Source organism: Scatophagus argus, chromosome 21, assembly GCF_020382885.2.
Source record: "Scatophagus argus isolate fScaArg1 chromosome 21, fScaArg1.pri, whole genome shotgun sequence".
Classification (NCBI taxonomy): domain Eukaryota; kingdom Metazoa; phylum Chordata; class Actinopteri; family Scatophagidae; genus Scatophagus; species Scatophagus argus.
In genome coordinates this window covers 4732256-4751088 of record NC_058513.1, presented here as the reverse complement: position 1 = coordinate 4751088, position 18833 = coordinate 4732256, and the positions used below count along the sequence as shown (strand labels likewise).

Below are 18833 nucleotides of genomic sequence, written 5' to 3'. Positions count from 1 at the left end.
TATATGATAAAAAATGTATATATATAACGTTTGTATGTACAGAACCTTCCTCTAGGATGTCTCTGTATTTTGCTGTATTCTTGCCACCTTCACAAGGCTTCCAGGTGACACAACCAGGCTTCATGCCAATGTATGATGAGCAAAAAGCTCCATTTCTGGCAGATGAGACCACGTAACCACTTAACTGACTCTGTGATTTTTCTGAAAACAGACATTTTTCACGGCCGAGTCTGGGCCCTTCTATGTGGAGTTTGCATGTTCTCCCTGTGCCTGCGTGGGTTTTCTCCGGGTACTCCAGCTTCCTCCCACAATACCAAAAACATGCACATTAGGTTAACTGTCTACTCTATATTTCCTTTAAGTGTGAGTGTGTGAGTGTCTGTCTTTATGTGTCGGCCCTGTGATTGACTGGCGACCAGTCCAGGGTGAACCACGTCTCTCGTCTGTAGTCAGCTGGGATAGACTCCAGCTCCCTCGCAACCCTGATGGATAAACAGTATAGAAAATGGATGGATGGATTAAGGTTTGTATCAGTATTCAACAGTCATATGGGTAAAACTCAAACAGGCATTATTGCACCGCTATCTGTCACACATACGGGGGAGACGCGGCTCATCTCACTTTCTCAACATCATTGTGAAACTGTTGGGCATTTTCACAGCGCATTTCTTTCACTTAGCACAAAAGGAGATTTCAGTGTCTCTGCTTCAATTCTCACAGGAACTGGGATTTTTCTGGCCACGTGCAGCATAGTTTAAGACTGAGAGTAAATGCACTGGAGTATTTTTAAACAGGGTACGAACACCTGATCATTCTGACCGTGTGAAGCAAACATAACCAGAGATTTGTTTTGGTTTAGCTTTTGTTATATAAAGTCCTGAAAGAAGTCACACACGGTGCACACTGTTTCTAATAACAGCAGTAATCATTAATGATGTATTTATAGGTTCAGTATGAGGGACAGCAAAGGAAGAAATCAGGAGGATGTTGAGAATAAAAAGCACTTTGATAAAAAGCTTCCTGTCGCCAACAATGCATTGACTTTGTCACTCTTTGCTGTGCAGGTGTTAGAAGCTACCGGAAATTCTGGGGTGTCAAGTCATTAAAAGGTGTTAGTTTTGTTTTGCTACGGCCTAATTTGGCTGTCCTTTGTGACCTTTAAAACCAGCAACAGTGAGGGACTGTATAAAAGAAGGTTTGCAGATTTGATCGCCATCAGAGGTGTTGTTCTCTGCTTTAATGTGATCACTGGGTGCACATAAGTTGGTTTATGGTGATAGAAGGTGGCTACAGTTGTGCTGCTTTGCTGCATAAGAGTCATGGAAAAGCAACCACCTCCACACACTTATTCATGCACAATTAATCAAAAATTAGTCACCTCTCTTTGACTTTTATATTCAACTAGTAGATGTCACTTCACAAGGATATAATCCCTCACTGCACCCCCCCCCCCAAACAAGATGCATCGAGAACTGATTGAGAACAAGATCAAGACAAGATCGAACAAGAACAAGATGGAGAACTGACGCTGGGTCTCTGCAGTAGACCGGTCCAGCTGCAGGCGTTTTGATTAGTCAGGTAAAAGGAAGAAAAAGCCTTCTCAGGTAGATTTAAAGCAGAGGCTATGGGGAAAACCCCCAGCATCTGAAATTAAATGATACTAACAGAAAACTCATCTTTGGGATTCAAATTGCAGGACTACACTCGAGCAAACTTACAGTAAATAAGCGAGACTTCCACTTCGAGTGCATCTGTATGTAAATCATCTGAATTCAACCTTGTGTGAAATACAAAAATCCAGAGGAAAAGCAAAAAGTTGTATTTCAGGCAGCACACATAAATTTATGACTTGGCGCCATGCTGAGTCACCGTAAAACAAACGAACAAAAATTTCACACTTACTGTAACCTGTGCTGGGATATTGTAGCTAGAGGAAGGCCAAAGCCAACATATATGTAAATATATGAGCATAAATAAGCAACATTTAATCATATTTCGAAACAGTGTTTTTAATTAGAAAAGAAAATGAAAATGAAAATGAAAAGAAAAAGTAAAATGGTATACACGCACATACAGCTCATTTGTCCAGACTTATAATTTTACTATATTTTATTCATTTAAAGTCTTTTCATAGTTGCAGTGCATTATATTTAATTAAATTATTCCAGCAAATTAGGTGAGCATGGATCAGTGGGATACATGTAGGCAGTAAAAGTTTCAGAAGAATGTAAAAATACTATAGAAATCTAAATATGTTACATACTATATAGACAAAAGTATCCAGACACACCTCTTTATGGGGCTGTTTTTCAGGGGTTGGATCCTTACTTCCTTACTTCCAGTGAAAGGAAATCTTAATGCTTCAGACATTTTGGGCAATGCTGTGCTTCCACTTTTGTAGCAACAGCTTGAGTAAGGCCCTTTTCTATGCCCCAGTGCACAAAGCAAAGTCCATAAAGACATGATGGGATGAGTCTGCAGAAGAACTTGACTGGCCCACACAGAGTCCTGATCTCAACCCTATCCAACACTTTTGGGATGAACTGGAACAGAGATTACCAGCCAGGCCTTTTGGTCCAACATCAGTGTCTGACCTCACAAATGCTCTGTATGTATGAGCAACATGTACTACAGAAAAACTCCAATATCTTGTGGAAAGTCTTCTCAGAAGATTGGGAGCTGCAAAGCTGTCTGTGTATTTAGAATGCAATGTCATTTAAGTCCCTGTTGGGGTAATGGTCAGGTGTCCCAATACTTTTTTCTATATAGTTTGCCTCTTTTAGGTCAAATTTGAAAAAACTGTTCCTGGGGGGCGCGGGGGGGGGGGGGGGGGGGGGGGGACAAAAAGAAACAAAAATTTACTGCACATGTGCAAAACTGTGATGAGAGTTAAATCAGTTTTGTTATAAAGACCCACAGAGTGCAATACTCAGAAACTGACATTCATGTTGAAGAGCTGGTGCCATAAAACAGAAACCAAATGATTGAATCGGTTGTTATCTATGAATATCAGAATGTGTTAAAGGATGTTTAAAAACCATTGTCTAATCTATAGACATGTGTTTATGAGACTGATTCCCTTTGAAGTATGAAATACTGACAAAAACATCTGCCTGCTTGCAAATTGCATTGTAATGAAAAACATAAATGGGAAGTGATTGGTGCGAATCCACTGGAGGGTAAAGGCGGCTAAGAATCTGTATACCCTGTGTCAGACCTCTAACCAAACAACCACCTACAGAAACCTGAACACCCAGAATAGACTCACTGCAGATGGGTAGTCAAATTCAGAAAAAGGAAAAAAACGAAAGCCACATGGGTGAAAAACAGAACCACATAAAATGATCAAATCAGGACTAAATCAGTCATTTGAGAGCCTATGCAAATGTGTGTTAATGACACATTTCTCAGAGGTCTGTTTTACTGAAATGTCCTCATGTAAGGAGCATGCATCACATTCTTCTTCCACCAAATGTTAAATTTTACGAGGAGCAGTAATTGATTTTTGCTGATTTTTGAAATTTTTGTTGCAAACTGAAGAGGTCAGAGAGTTCTAGTGGGAATCTTTCTCTGGCATCATTTTAGAACTTATCCATAATCAGACCATAATAAGCCTACTGCTGTCACACTAAGTACTGTATATAACAGCACATTCATTCTAACAGACCAGTAGATGGAGACAGCCTGCAATATTTGAAAATACAAGCCTTTCAGTGCAGAATCAACTTAATTTCTACTTGTCATAGATGGTGCCATTTTCACTGCCGAGTACTGTCTTTATCTTGCAGAAACACTCTGTTCATCACTCCTAATCCCACTCATGATTATGCGGGGAGGCAGAGCAGTGTTTTAATGAAGTACTCTTGTCTAACTTCGGTGAGAAGGTGAAGTAGGAAAGACACGAGTGCTGGGGCTGAAACAATTCACAGGTAGGATTTGGAGGGGATGAAAGTGATGAAGGCGGCCTCACTCGTCAATTGTATGAACATGTCTGATCAACAGATTACAACACAAAACTTAATGGCAGTATCTCTGTGGCAACTTGTCACTGTGTTGATAACTGTAGTATTCAGTATATCCCTGCAACAATTTCACCTGATCAAACTGTTATATTTGCTCCAGATTCTCTGATAAAGAGTTGACAGTTTTACCCTGTCAGCTAGCAACAATTTTATTTTGATTAACAATGGATCACATGACTACCCATATGTAAAAGTGGGGAAACCGACAGGGGATTATCACTCAGCTGGTCCACTTAGCTCTATACTTTGTTTTTGCATCTTTCAGCTCAGTGTTTTGGTTTTTCTGGCCCGTCATTTATGGCCAGAGCAGGCAGCTGCTTTCAGTAAAAAGAAAAGCTCTATAACTGACTACCTGCTCAGCACCAAACAATGCACAAACATTAGCGAAGACCTGGTGAACATAGTGGGCAATTTTCTCCCACATTAGCCGGATTAGCAGAACTAACAGGACATAGTATGTCAGCATTTCACAGCTGGTTTCTGCTCTTGCAGGTTAAACAGAGATAATTAATATCTGTCCATTATAAATGTACGTCTGCTCTGATAAAATGATTCATAATGGGAGAAAAACATGAAAGCTTTAACAGACTGAATTCTCTGGAAGGCTCGAGTTCGGCTCAATGACTATCCAACCTTTCAGAACAAACAGAAACACTGAAACTTAACTTTATCCTCAGGTCCTGTTCAGTACCAGTACCACATACTTTTTTCACATACTGAGTCTAGTTTCGCCTACTTACCTTAACTTTGTTCTACTTTGAGTTCATATTATGCAAGGAAAAAAAATTTCAGAAATAGTTTGACAAGCCATTTTTCTATCTGATTTTGGAAAAGGTCGTACACACAGAGGCTTGGTCATACTCTACCAAAGCTTTGACACATCTCTGACCCATAATAACAAATTTATTGTTGATCGCAAGCGCTGACATTTTTTACATTGACATTCAAACCTGACTCTCCCCAAAGCTTGTATTTCGCTGGCAAGATGGGGATGTGAAAAATCACTTTCTAGTTTTTGCACTTAATCTTCATTTCCATCCTCTCACCTGCCACCACCACAATAAAACACCCCCAAACACGACTTTCAATGCAGAATACTTTACTTGTTTCTACAGTGAAATTGAATCCTCAGCAGTGCAGACTGGCACCGTATTCATAGTCGTGAGTCACACGGAGGCGACTCAGAGAAAATGAGAGGTGATGTGAGGGAATGTTGGTGCAAGTAGGCTCTTCTGTAGAAGACATTAAATTGAGCCTTTTGTACTTCTGCATGTCAGGGGATGTCTAAATAAATCCACATTAAACAAAAGAAAATATGCCTTTGATATGATTTTGTCTCATATGAGATTATTTATTTGTCAGCCACCTTGATACAACCTGATACAACTGTCTTTACTGCTAATGCTTTGTAAGCATTAAAGGTGCACTGTGTGGCATTTAGTAGCATCTAGAGATGTGGCTGCAGCTGCAACTGAGCAACACCCCCGTCTCACCCTCGTGGGAGCTAAAAAAAACAAGACTCTAGAGCCAGTGTTTGGTTTGTACATTCTGTAGAAACATGGCGGACTGCGTGGAAGAGGACCTGCTCCTTCTGTGGATATGAAGTATCCATTTTAAGGTAACAAAAACACAATCACAGCAATCACTTCAGGTGATTATGTGCTATTTAAAACATAATTATGAACCGACCATTTGTGGGTTTTTTTAGTGACCGCTGTAGATATTCCTACACACTCCTACACCCCAAATCATTATTAAAATAACACAGTATGTCCATATGTAACCATGCAAGCAAGCAGCACGAAACAACAAAATACCCAAGCAAGACTAGTTAGAAACAACTTTTGACAGATTAAGACATGCGGTGGCAATAAGACATAGATAATACGGAATTCATAATGTTGATGTTGGTAAAATAAATTAATGAAAAGGTAAATGTCATACACCTACAAGCCATGCGGCTCAGAGTTGTAAGACACAATCATACCGCATTGTTAATGACGTACATGTATAAATAATAAAGTACTTGTAAATATGCCACACATGACCAAATCATGAAAGGCTGACCATCTGACAACAGGAAACCCATTTATTTGGGTTGTTTGTTATATCTGTTTTGTTTAGTTTCTCTCTGGCAAAGTTAAATAAACTCTTGTGTGGTCGTCCTTCTTTGTCCAACCTTGAGCCATGTAGTGGCAGAATAAATGATGAGCTCTAACTCTTCTGTGTCTGTGAGTTCCGTCACAGCAGTTTGAGCTATGCTGGAATTCACTGAATCCCACATTTGTATACAGCATAATGTAGTCTGTATGATGTGCTCAGGAATCAAGGAAAAACTTGGAACACCTAGAAAAAATGTATTCGTGGAGTAAATACACTGTGGGAGAGGCCCTTCAAGTTGCAGTTCTCAGGAACAATAAACAGGTTGACCATGGGAGCAGAAACTGGCCTGCACTTTAATTGCAGAGATGAGGGCATTGGTTTGTCCATTACAATCAATGATCACATTATATTCTACTCAACAATAAAGAATCACAAATAAACATCTGCTTCTGACATTATATCACACAAACATAAGCTATGAAAGCTGGGGACATAGAACTAAAAATTATATACAGCAGGTCTCTGTTATGTTTTGGTTACCAACATGTTTGTACAGTACAAAGGCCTTTGGTTGTTGGCAGAAACAGGATAAAATGTTGTTTTGCTGTACATTGATCATCATATGATTTTCCAGTTCCAAGGCACATAGATAAAAATAACTGCACAGAAAAGTACATATCCATGGTTGTGCGTTGTCAGAAACAAGCATGTAAGTTACAACAGCTTGGCTAAAATTTGCTTTGTCAGGTTTATGATATGAATGAAACCTGAAGTGTTGAACCCAGGTCTAACTTTGTTTCTCTGACCAGAATAATGACTTGTATCTGCTGCTGAACTCAAAAAGCTTTCTGAAAGTGTATCTAGCAAAAAAGATGGCACCCAGTACTTGCGTGAACTGGTTGTGGCTAGTGAGGTGACACACGGATGTGATGTGCAAGAAGAAGAAGAAGAAGAAGAAGAAGAAGAAGAAGAGGATACCACAAATACATAGAGTTAATATTGAACGGTGCAACCTCAGAAGTGCACGTTCTAGCCCTTCGCAAATCAAATTATTTCGCAAAAAGAAACAGAGCAGGCAGAGGCTTCTCTGCTTCTGCCTCTCATCTGTACACTATACAATGGCCGAAGCAAGGAACAAGTCAAGCCCCATGTCGACCCAAATAAGCAAAACTTTTTCAAAATATGACCTAATTCCAGAGAGGGAAATTTAGGTCTTGATTTCACAAAATGACAAAGGAAACAACTACTACAGACATCTTCATCACTGCCACAGCTGTTCTTTCAGCGCTACATTTACACTGGCTTTGGCACAAAGCATCTTATCAACATCTATTTAACAGAATGATCCCTTAAAAACATTAAGTCCATTAAATATGTCCAAACAGCCAGTAGCAGTGGCAGGCATAGTATTTTTTTCCTTCAGTATGGTTCAGTGGATTTCAGCCCAGTTCAGTTTGGGTGGGTGTAAAATGTGTGTCAACTCAGATTATTCTTCACCGGCTGTGCATGCGAAAGAGAGAGAGGAAAAGTTAGAGAGAGAGAGTACAAGTAATTAGCTGTGGATGATGAGAGAATAGCACTTCAGACTTGAAGGCGCTAAATACCTTAACTGTAAAGTGTAATGTTGTGAAATGAGTTTCTCGCTGTGACACACACACACACAAATTTGGCACAGAAAGCAGAGAAATAAAGACATACAGAAAGATATTGCATGTTTCAGGATAATTTACAGTTTTTCTTCATATGATATTCAGATTACGCTCAACAACCAAAACTCTCAATGGGGGCTCGCTCACCACTTTGTTTAAGACACGTACATACACTGGGTCAGTATGATGCAGAATTGGTCACCCCTCATCGCTTTCATCTTTTATCAGACATGGACGCAAGGAGCTTACGTCTGCATGACACATTGTGAACAACAAGATTAGACAGTGTGTGTGCTTTAATAGTATGGAACTGTACTGTACCTACATGTGTGCGTATTATGTCTTTCAACGCAAGAGTGTGTTCTTTCAGAGTGTGAAAATGAAGCTAGGACTAACTGTGCTACAGATACTACTCCTAGTATTGACAGCACAGAGAGAATGTAATAGGTTGTGTGGTCCACTAACAACTGAGAAACGATTATCGTTGTAGATTATTTCCCGCACTAACGTCCCGGGACAAACCCTGTCATGTCAACCCTGATGGCTTCTGCATTGAGTGATATACTGGGACGAAGCGAATCTGACAATGCGGCATATGGCGGGTGACCTTATTACTATAGAGGCTTTGCAGTTGTTTGACAAATCTCCCAGCAACCAGGTGTGGCTCCATCATGGAGGTCCAATGGAAAAGCCACTGTGCACAAACAGCCTGATAGCTAAACCGGAAATAGATGTATGTTGATTCAGTCAGCATTAATGGAGTGATAAGGTTTCTAAATTCATTTTAATGTGACAAGACCTTTTGTTGTAGCTCTTCTGGGTCTTAACTAGGACGCAGCAGCTTTGTGGAGTCAGGCAGTGAAATAAGCAAACTAGTAGGCCTAATTTCTTAGCTAGCTAATGAACCCACAGGTTTCTAAAAGTTGATAATGATGTCAGATAGGTTAAGTTTGGGTTAGAGTCTGATAATCATATATCTTTAATGCCATTGTTTTATATAGACATTTCAATTTATAGCAATGACTGATAGCTGCTAGGGGTTCTGTAGATGTACTTTAGCTCCATGCTAACATCAGCATGCCAACAGGCTCACAATGTCGATGCTAACATGCACATATTTAGAAGTTGTGTTTACCATGTACATCATCTTCATTTAGCTTGTTAGCATGCTAACATCTCTTACTTAGCATTAAACAAAGAAGTAAAAGTACAGTCAAGACTGATAGGAACAAAAGTGCAAAAAAGTGTGAGAAAAGCTGAAAATTTGACCTGATGACTGGGAAACATGAATGTCCCGTCTCTCACAATGACACGCGTGGGAATATAATGGAGTTGAATGCACACTTAAATGTAGCTACCTGGTTATTTTTCTCTATACATACATTGTATTGAATGTCATTGAAAGAAATGAGATAGGTCAATATCACATCAATATAATTTATAAAATCACATAACCTTGAATATATATATAGCCGGTAATACATGTATTTGCATGTTTTTTGGGAGTTTTTTTGTATTATTATACAAGTCCTTATATAAGTGACCTTCGTGGAAATGCAGAATGCCTCTCTCTCTCTCTCTCTTTGTACAGTGGAACATGAAGTTCACTGCACTGTGGGCAATCTGAATGCATTTTAAGTATGTAACGGATGAGTTCAAGCTCTGCACTTTAAAGGGACATTCCACTGACTTCAAACGCAGATCAAACGCAGTTTACTCGTCATAGGACTCCTGCTCGTCACATTCCAAAGTGTGATAGGACAACAACTATATATAATGGGAAGTCTGTTTGTAAGACTTGGGAAATGTAGAATCCACTGCTTTTGAAATTCAACCCTTAAAAAGGACTAAAAATTAGTATATCTCCTACTGCTTCATCATTCTTTTAAAAATCTGTCTCTTTATGAGTCCCCCAAATTTATGAAAGTGCAAAGCAAGGACTGGGCTGGAGAATACCTTCAGGCTTAAATGCCGTGGGCTGTATTAGGGTATGGTTACATTGCTGTCACCTGCATCTATTTCATCTTCTACAATATCTCAAACTTGTGTTCTTAGTGGATACAATACATGCACAAGCTTTACTGCTTCTATTCTCTGTATCTCTGTATTCCCCTCTCTCCCTCTCTTCGACATGACACATTTTCCTGCCTCATGTGAAATTTAAGCATTTTTGCAAGCACACACCGACTGAAGCAAATGTGAACATGAACTCAGGAGGAAATCTTACATTATCAAAAACACAGCACTTTACAAGTAGAAATGGGCTCTTTACAGTCGCACTGTTGGCACAGCAACTATTAAGACCAGCTACAGCGAAGTATAAAGTACATATGACGGGTTTCACAAACACAGTTTAGAGCTGTCCTTGATGCATCACAACAATACAGAATTTTACAGCATGGATTGTCTTCATTCAGTCATTTTGTTTTGGTGTTATCTATGTGTGGAACTTTCTCCCAGAGGTTGACAGAACACCATTTTGTATATACAAAGTCAAGCCGTTTTAAAGGGAGCAAAGTCAGAGCAGCTGCTGAGACAGTTTCCCATCCTTCCACTTAATCAATAATCCAGGATCTTAAAATTCAGAGTTAACAGATCAATGCAGCTCCTCCTGCCGAGATGTCAGCTAAAGAGGTGAAAAACATCCTTCGTTTGCTGGAAAATAAGATGTCACGTTAGGAGGGCTTTTTTTGTTGCCCTGTTGATTATGTAAGACCAAACAAACCAGCTGGTATGAATAAAACATGACCATGAACCCATTTAGGGTCTCTGATTTTTCTCTCTGAAGAATCAAAGTGCTGGATGTTTTCCACTGACATTTTGGTCTGATTCTTCAGCAGTATTTCCACATTCTGAGAAATTAGTGCCGACCCTTCTAGATCAAGAAGGGCATGGGTAGTGAGATCTCTCTACCACAAATGTACTAGCCCTGATAGTCCTCTAGTGGGTCCACAGCAATACACTCTCTGATCTGTCTTGTTTTAGTTTTGGATCAGTCTGTATAGCATCTAACAACTTGATACAAACCTCAAGCTGACAAGCATGAACCATACTCTTATTTATGTCTGATTTCAACATCACTTGTCTCTACAGCCTTAACAGTTACTTCAGTCACAATACATTTTTGCTCCGCTTCAGTGAGAACCATCTCAAGTTGCCTCATTAATCCAAATATCAAGAGTTTGAAGATGGAGTCAGTATGCTTTCCCTGACCTCTGAAAACCCTTAGGAAATTGTTTACTTTCCACTTAAACTTTGTTCATGTGTCAATGTCCAAGAACAGTATCTATTACATCACCCTCGGCCCCCGCATCTTTGAGCAGGGGGGTCGCTAGCAGTGCACTGGTGGCCCATTAGTCTGGAAGCACCAAGCATCGCAATTCAGTCACTCTGTCCTCCCTGGATGTGACTGCTGTTCCATTTCCCTCAGATGCTGGTCTGCAGCTCGCCATTGAGCAGGGCAGCATTGTGAGTCTCCAAGTTGGCGTTGATGATTGCAGCATCGTTAGCCATCCTGCTCCTGTCTGCCCTGCTGTCGCTGCGCTCTATCTCATCCAGACCTGCCACCTTCTTCAGGCACAGAACGTTTTGAAAGCTCTTCTTGAAGTTGTCCGACAGGAAGGCGTACAAGATGGGGTTGGCGCAGCTGTTGGCGTAGCCGAGCACCACTACAAAGTCAAACGTGCTCTTCACAGCAGAGGTTGGGTTGATCGAGCCGGTGACAGAGGTGACGTTGAAGATATAGAAAGGCAGCCAACAGAGGACGAACACCGCCACCACAATGGACACCATTCGTGTCACCTTACGCTCTGAGCGCTTGCGCTTGGTGGAACCCACTCGTATGCCAGATGACTTAACCTGGCGAAGGAATAATAGACTGTCAGTGACTTAAAATCCCCCAAATATAGAAGCACAATGTTCACACTTTTTTTTGCCAACAACTCAAGAACAAGAACAACTCTGTCCAAAGGTAGAATATCTGTCCCCAAACTCAAGTGCAAAAACATCATGTTGTGGTTTTATGTCAGGTCATATCCTTGTGCTAGCAAGCTCATAGCCCTGTTCCAGGTCCATCCACAGCCAAATGTGTATGAGAGGGAAACTCAGTCATTTGTAAAATTCTCAAAATTAAAAATGTTGTAAAAAAGGAAACTAACCATGGTTTAATCCTGTCTGACACACACTTTTTCCACCTTCTATTAAAGACGGTTTCCTACCAACTGTTTTTTGTGGTTTTTATTCTCAACATTATTGCCATAACATATTCACTGCAATCAGGGTTTCTGTGCAGTATGGGTAAGTATCGAATTTAACTTCAATCTTTTCCATGTCTGGATAAGTATGTAAATAAAAAAAAAAAAAGAAAAGAAAACAGAGTAAAGATATTTGTGTTTCCAGACTATTGCTCTTAATTTAGAATTCATGTGTTTTTCATGGTTTTTGGAGCAGGCCAAATTATTTATCACTGGGTGACAGAGCAGGGGCACAAGCAAGCTTGATGTCACTGAAAGCAAGGCATTAAGTATAGCTTGCGGCTGAACGAACATTTTACACACTACGCAGACCTGTCTGTTCAACTTTATGTCACAACCTGAAAACAGCTCTGACCCCAGAGCCCTATAAGTGCACCAAATCCAGACATCTGGTGTATAGTGTTGGTGGTTTGTTTACTTCCTCTTTAGGTAGACATGTTTGACTATGGCACATTGTCCAAATTAGCGGATGGCCACAATGGGTAACTTCAGGTTTGCGATAGCTGGGTTGACAATATGAAGCCTCATTGGCCAAAGATTCCAAATGTCAATCCAAATTTGTTTGAGTTAGAGGACCTGACTGAAATCATCTGGCAAATATTTAACACGTTAGCAACTGAATTTTAAACCATTTAATCATAAACACAGTACATCTGTACTCTGATGTCCAATCAGGTTGAAAAATCTACAAATTTTAGGTCAAACTAACCCTGTGTAATGAATGGCAATGAAAGTAACTTTCAGGGTTCAAGCATATAACAATTTTCCTGTAAAGTGTTTATCAATAGTATGATTTTGTTTTTCATAAAAAACATCATATTAACTTCTGAGTAGTGTAGAGGCAGAGCTGCCAACTCTCTCACAAATGAAAGGAATAAAAGGAAAAGCTACTTCTTCCTGAAAAAAGTTTGAACATCAGGTGTTTTTCCAGAGCCCAATGTACAGAGTTTGTCTGGCTTTAAGGCTCAAATGCATTGAAATTTTGAAGTACATGTATTGTTTTAACTGACATTGACATGACACCGACTAAACATGATTAAAAAACTAAGGTGAGAGAGAGAACACAGATTGGCACCACTTTGTGCTGCTGTGTAATAGGGATATGAGGAGAGTAGGCATTCAGAGTGACTTACTCACTATTGCTGTTTTGAGAGGTAAACACTTCCCAAGCCTCCAGATTCTTCTGAGAATCCCATTTTTTCAATGCCCCCTCCCCCTCATGACTCTATATTTCTGACAAAAATACTCCATAAATCCACCACAGTGCAGAAAAACAGTCCCTGAAATGAACAGTTTTCTGGGGGAAGATCCCCAGATACCCTTGTTAGGTTCAGTCTCCTGTTGCTAAGCTGCCTGGAGTTTGGCAGGTATGCTGATCAACCACACTTATTCATTACTATGATTATTGATTGCTTTAAAATTGTGAATTTGGCTTCCTGTTGAGGAGTGATGACCCCTGCGGTGGGTAATGAAGGCAGAAGGCCTGCTCATGAAATGCACCAGCTTCAGTGATACCAAATCTAATTCCAAACTAAAGTGAGTTTTCAGCCCTGGTAGAGGAATGCTCTCACCTTGACTATAATGAGCAGGTAGCACAGACATATGACTGCAAGCGGCAAGAAGAATCCAATGAAGAAGGTGTAGAATATGAAGGCTTTGTAATAGACATCCTGGGGCTCCGGCCAAACTATTCCACAAACTGGCACGTTGTTCAGGCCGCTGAAGATCATAGTAGGTAGGATGACTAACAGCGACACACCCCATACTGTCAGGTTAATTAGCTTGGCTACGCGGGGCTTCCGCCATTTTGTGGACTTAATAGGGTGGACCACAGCCAAGTATCGATCGATGCTCATCACCATCAGACAGAAGATGCTAGTGAACTGATTGAGAGAGTCTGTGAGGAGACAGAGGAGAGAGGGTGGAGGAATGGAGAAAGAAAGGTGAGGTGAGGATAACCAATAAATAACAGTATTCAGAATTGGGTGTTTGTTTTATTATATAACAGATGGCGAATTAAGTGTAAAAAAGGGTTGTTTAGTCAGGCAGTTGAAAACTGCATTGCATTGCATCTACAGTCTAAATATGTATAGTCTACACTTAATGCAATGTGTTAAAGATGAAAATACAGCCAGAAGAGAGTTAGCTTAGCATGACTGGAAAACAATTATTGTTTTATTAACATGTAAAAAGAAAATACAGTGTATTAATCTGTGAATTTTGAAAATGCTAGTGGACTGAATTTATTTCAACCTTTGGATTGCAGAGCTAAGCTAGCTTTTCCCCCTGCTTCCAGTCTTTTCCTCAGCTAATCTTTAAATCTTATGGACAGATAGCAGAATGGTGTTGAATTCTCATTTAGGTTTTGGGAAAGAAACCAATAATTTAGTTCTAAAAATGCCAAATTATTCCTTTAAGACACCTAAATGTCCAAGAACAAACAACAAACACTCTTAAAATAGTAAATAAAGATATCTTAAAAGATATAAAGATATTTATTTCAGTTTTCTTAAAATTGCAATCACAATAGACAATGATTTCCCTCCTGAGGAACCCAAAAGTGGTTCTTTGCCCAGAGAAGCTCTTGCTTCTTTCTGGGGTGTACCACTAGCCTTCTCCTCTTCACCTACCTACAGTCATGATCACCCTGCAAAGCACCTCTCCAAAGGGCCAGTGTACCAGGGACAGCTGCAGGGCGATGAACGGTAGGCTCATCATGCATAGAACATCTGCCACCGCCAGGTTCAGGATGTAGATGTTGGTCACCGTCTTCATTTTGGCGTAGCGCAAGATCACATATATGACCAAGGTGTTTCCGCATAGCCCCAAGGCACATACCATGAAGTAGATGAAGGTGATGACTACTGAGCTAGTCTTGTCCTGGTGAGGCTCCCTGGTCTCAGAGATGTTCAGGTCCAGTTCGGACTCATTCCCCTGGATGTAGCTGTCATACAGGAGGGGCTCAGGGATGGAAATGTTGGGGGGAGTCGTGAGAAAGGGCCACTGATCCAAGGCCATGATGGCTGAGAGGGGTTTAGGGTATGTTTAGGGTAGGACTACAGATAGTGGAAAATAAGGGGTAAATGTGCGAACATAAGGGTTTTGGAGATGGTAGATATTCTGTGTCTGAGGTTCAGCTTTCACATGCTCATAATCAATGAACTATCTGTATAAGGCTGGAAATAAGGATCAAGGGACTTTAGTTCATAGGTTCTAGGATAAGCCTGGTACTGGGATGTATGGGAATTAGAGGCTTTGGGGTGTCAGGGTTTAGGGTTCTGGGGGCTACGATTTTCATTAACCAGGAACCACAAGTATCACATCCCACCTGTAAAGAAAGAGGAAAGGAGAAAGACAGATCTATGGAGAGAGAAAAACAGAGTGATGGTACAGTAAGTATGGTTGACAGTATATCATTTAACAAATAATAACAGTGCTCCAAGATCCATGGCAACAGTGGCAGGGTTACTTTACAGAACAGCTTTCACACCTTCAGAGTGACATGTCAGATATTCTCTCTAGAAAACAGTCCAGATATTTCTTTTACATAATAAGTACTTCCTCTCCTCAATTATCCTGAACACTACTTATTACTCTCACAGTAAGCATTTGGCAGAGACTAGGAAAAGATGGCCAAATCCAGCCAAGTATAAATTTTGCATCATATGCAGTGTTTTAAGATATGACCTTTTTCCATCATCTCCATTATTTGAGAAACACAGAAGAGAAAGACAGAGAAACCTGAGTTACACACCCTAAATACTGCAGAGTTTTTGATTTGTTCCTGAGGCAAACACCATCAGAAAACCCTACATTACTCAACTCAAACACACACACCATTTATGTCATGACATTGATTTGCACTCTTTTGCACTAAAGAAGATGTCTCCAATCTGTGCAAACATGGGTGACTACAAAACTCATCACAACTTCCACTTTAGATCCAAATTTGTATTTGCTCATTTGACCTGAGGCTATTCTCTTTGTTTCTAAGCCAATCCAGACAATAAATTGACCTAATGCTAATCTGAGTCCAGTAGTCTGAGTCTGGTGCGTGCCTGTGAGCCTGCCTCCCCCAATGTATGCATACATGCAGAAAGGTACGCCTGAGCGAGAGAACGACGGGGGCACTGTGCTGCCGAAGACAAATGTTTATTCAATTGATCTTGGGGACAAACAGCTCTGACACTGTGGCAGGATCACTCACTCTTCCCCTACAGTGACAGAAGCAGACCAATGAGGACATTAGTCCAGTTTTTGCTTTCAAAATTTACCTGAAATACATGTGACTGGCATATGTGGGCCCACTTTGGACAATCCACTTTGTGTTAATTAGGGATGTTGTGAAACAATGTTAGGTACAATTATTTGTTATCACAGACAATCAGGAACAATGTACCTCTAAAGGATGAAAGAGTGTGCACTCAAAGTTCAGAATATTCAGGATAATTGTCGTTCTCATGAATGTAAGTCTTGTTCCATTGACAAATCAATGAATTTATTTCACAAATACCCATCAGCAATTACCAGAGGAAAAAAAGAAATCTAATTAAACATTGTATTCTATTAGCCCTTTGGTACAAAAAAAACAACAATGGTGGTTTTAATAGAAAAAAAATACTAGGACAATCATTCATTCTTTTAGCACTATTAAGACACGCTGCTCTGGTAAATTCTATTATCACTGTGGCCATTTGCCTCTGAAGCAATGCACAACCATTGGTCTGTTGCATATTGAGTATTTGACTCAGCGGAGGTAATCTGTAAAATCTGTAACGGTACTTATCTGTTCCATTAACCATCATAAAATGTATTATCTACTATTCAGTGCAGAATTTTAGAGGCCAAAATTATATGCCAAAAATTTCTGTTTGGGTGGGGGTGATGTTCCTTGTTAGAAACACTATACTGTTAGAGTTTTAATGTTTATTAACTGGGTGTGCTTATAGTTAGATTTTAAACTTAGAATCCATGAGGTGGTGGCAGCAAGAGCAGTAATGGCGGATCCCAACACTGACAATGAAAATTACTTTATAACCATTACAAATAAATATCGATGGAGCTCCACTATACGCATTTGTACGTGTGTGTGTGTGTGTGTGTGTGAGAGAGAGAGAGCTATCAGGGGAAGTGCGCAGAAAAGCAATGTGCTCCAATAATACATCCACTAATGAAAGGATTTACGTTGTTATTTGTTAGCAGACTAATTACTGTATAAGTGTCAGTATTAGTTGGTAACATCAAGCAGTTTAATTATAAAGTAGGATAATTGTATCATTAAGAGAGGGGGGATTTAGTGGTCTATTAGAACACTTGTGAAGAAAAAGTCTAATAGGCTACTTGAGACACAAAAAAGGAAAGAAAAGCATTAACCAGGAGCTGTATGTTTCAGCTCAGCACTGACTGTGTGAGTACATGAAGTGATGCCAGGGAAGCAGCTTGGCTTGATGCAGCCTCGCACTAACCCGCAGGCTGTGTGTGATAAATGTCCAGATCAACAGGACACTTTTTTTTTAATTTACAGTGAAGTGGAAACTCTTATTTAACAGTCAGAAGGTTGGTTTATCTTCTCCGTCAAGGACACTTTGACATAAAATGGCTGTTACAGGCACTAAACCTTTGACCTCCCAATTGAAAGACAGATCCCCTTTTCTGCATTCTCTTTTTCCCGTGAACTCACATAATTTAAGCGTTCTGGAGTTGCATCTACTTCAGTTATTTTTTGCCGTGCTGAGATGGAGGGGAACTCATCTAGCACTCCACGAAATGACAGAAAGAGGTCTTGAAATCCGCCTAAAGCACACGCTGTGTGTTTGTCATGGCGTTTTTCTGTTGAATTTTCATTGGGTGCCAACAACTAAGTCGCCTGCGCAATGAATTGCCACGTGAGTGTATTTCATGATGGCTTTGATAAAAATGTAACTTTTGATCAAAGAAGAGCTGACTTTGTAATGAATGCATTACAGCGCGTAAAAGCAAGCCAAAGTCCACGCAGAAATGCCTAAGATGGAGACATATTTAACAAGCTCACTAAAAACCAGCAAATATTTCCCTTTCTAGATCTTTTTTTTTTCTCCATAGCATCACTTACATTTAAACAGAAAACTTCGTCCTCACATCAAGTCCATCGTGGCAAGGTGTCCTTCAGCAGAGAAGAACAAGTCCAGCCTCTCCGAAGCGACGCTGACCTGCTGGAAAGCTGCATCTCGCCAGCCTCCCCATCCACCTGCTGTCCCAGTGTTACGCACGGCGCTGGCGTTCGGTCGCCCACTCGCCACCTTCACCGGAGCTGGTGGTTACACTACATCTTTCACGTCATTGTAACTCCAGCAAATATTCCGTGTTCGTTAACCGAAACTTTGGCAAACTGCGTCTAAACCCGCCGTAGCGCGCGCTGCGTCCAACTTGTCGTAGCACCGGATCCCCGTGATAAGTCAGACTGAGCAGCAGGACGCACGACTGCACCAGAGAGAGAGAGAGAGAGAGGGAGAGAGAGAAGGACAGAGAGATAGATAGAGAAAGAGACAGACGGACAGACAGACAGAGAGAGAGAGAGAGACCTAAACGCGTCACCCAATGTGCGTCGGTGTCCTGCGGATTGCTGATTTTGAGTCACGCTTATGAGTTGCCTCTTCTTCTGGTGCCTTGCATCATTAAGAGTACAGATCTAAAGCATTTATTTGGACATAAATTGTGTAGTTACATGAAAATTAAAACACTTAAAAATAGAAAATATTTCACTAGCACATACCTGAAATCGCATCAGTGACAAACTCTTTTGTTGGCACTAGACCTCCAGGTGCATC

At 40.4% G+C, this 18833-nt stretch overlaps 1 protein-coding gene across 1 annotated transcript; it reads right to left on the bottom strand.

Moving 5' to 3' along the window:
• Window positions 1-6447: 6447 nt before the first annotated feature.
• Window positions 6448-18525, bottom strand: LOC124052754 (somatostatin receptor type 2-like). The gene is made up of 4 exons (XM_046377373.1): window positions 18119-18525; window positions 14658-15387; window positions 13599-13924; window positions 6448-11632 (listed from the first exon to the last, which is right to left on the bottom strand). The coding sequence occupies exons 2-4, from the start codon at window positions 15043-15045 to the stop codon at window positions 11201-11203; spliced, it is 1146 nt and encodes a 381-aa protein (XP_046233329.1). The 5' UTR covers window positions 15046-15387; window positions 18119-18525; the 3' UTR covers window positions 6448-11200.
• Between the last annotated feature and the right edge of the window lie 308 nt (window positions 18526-18833).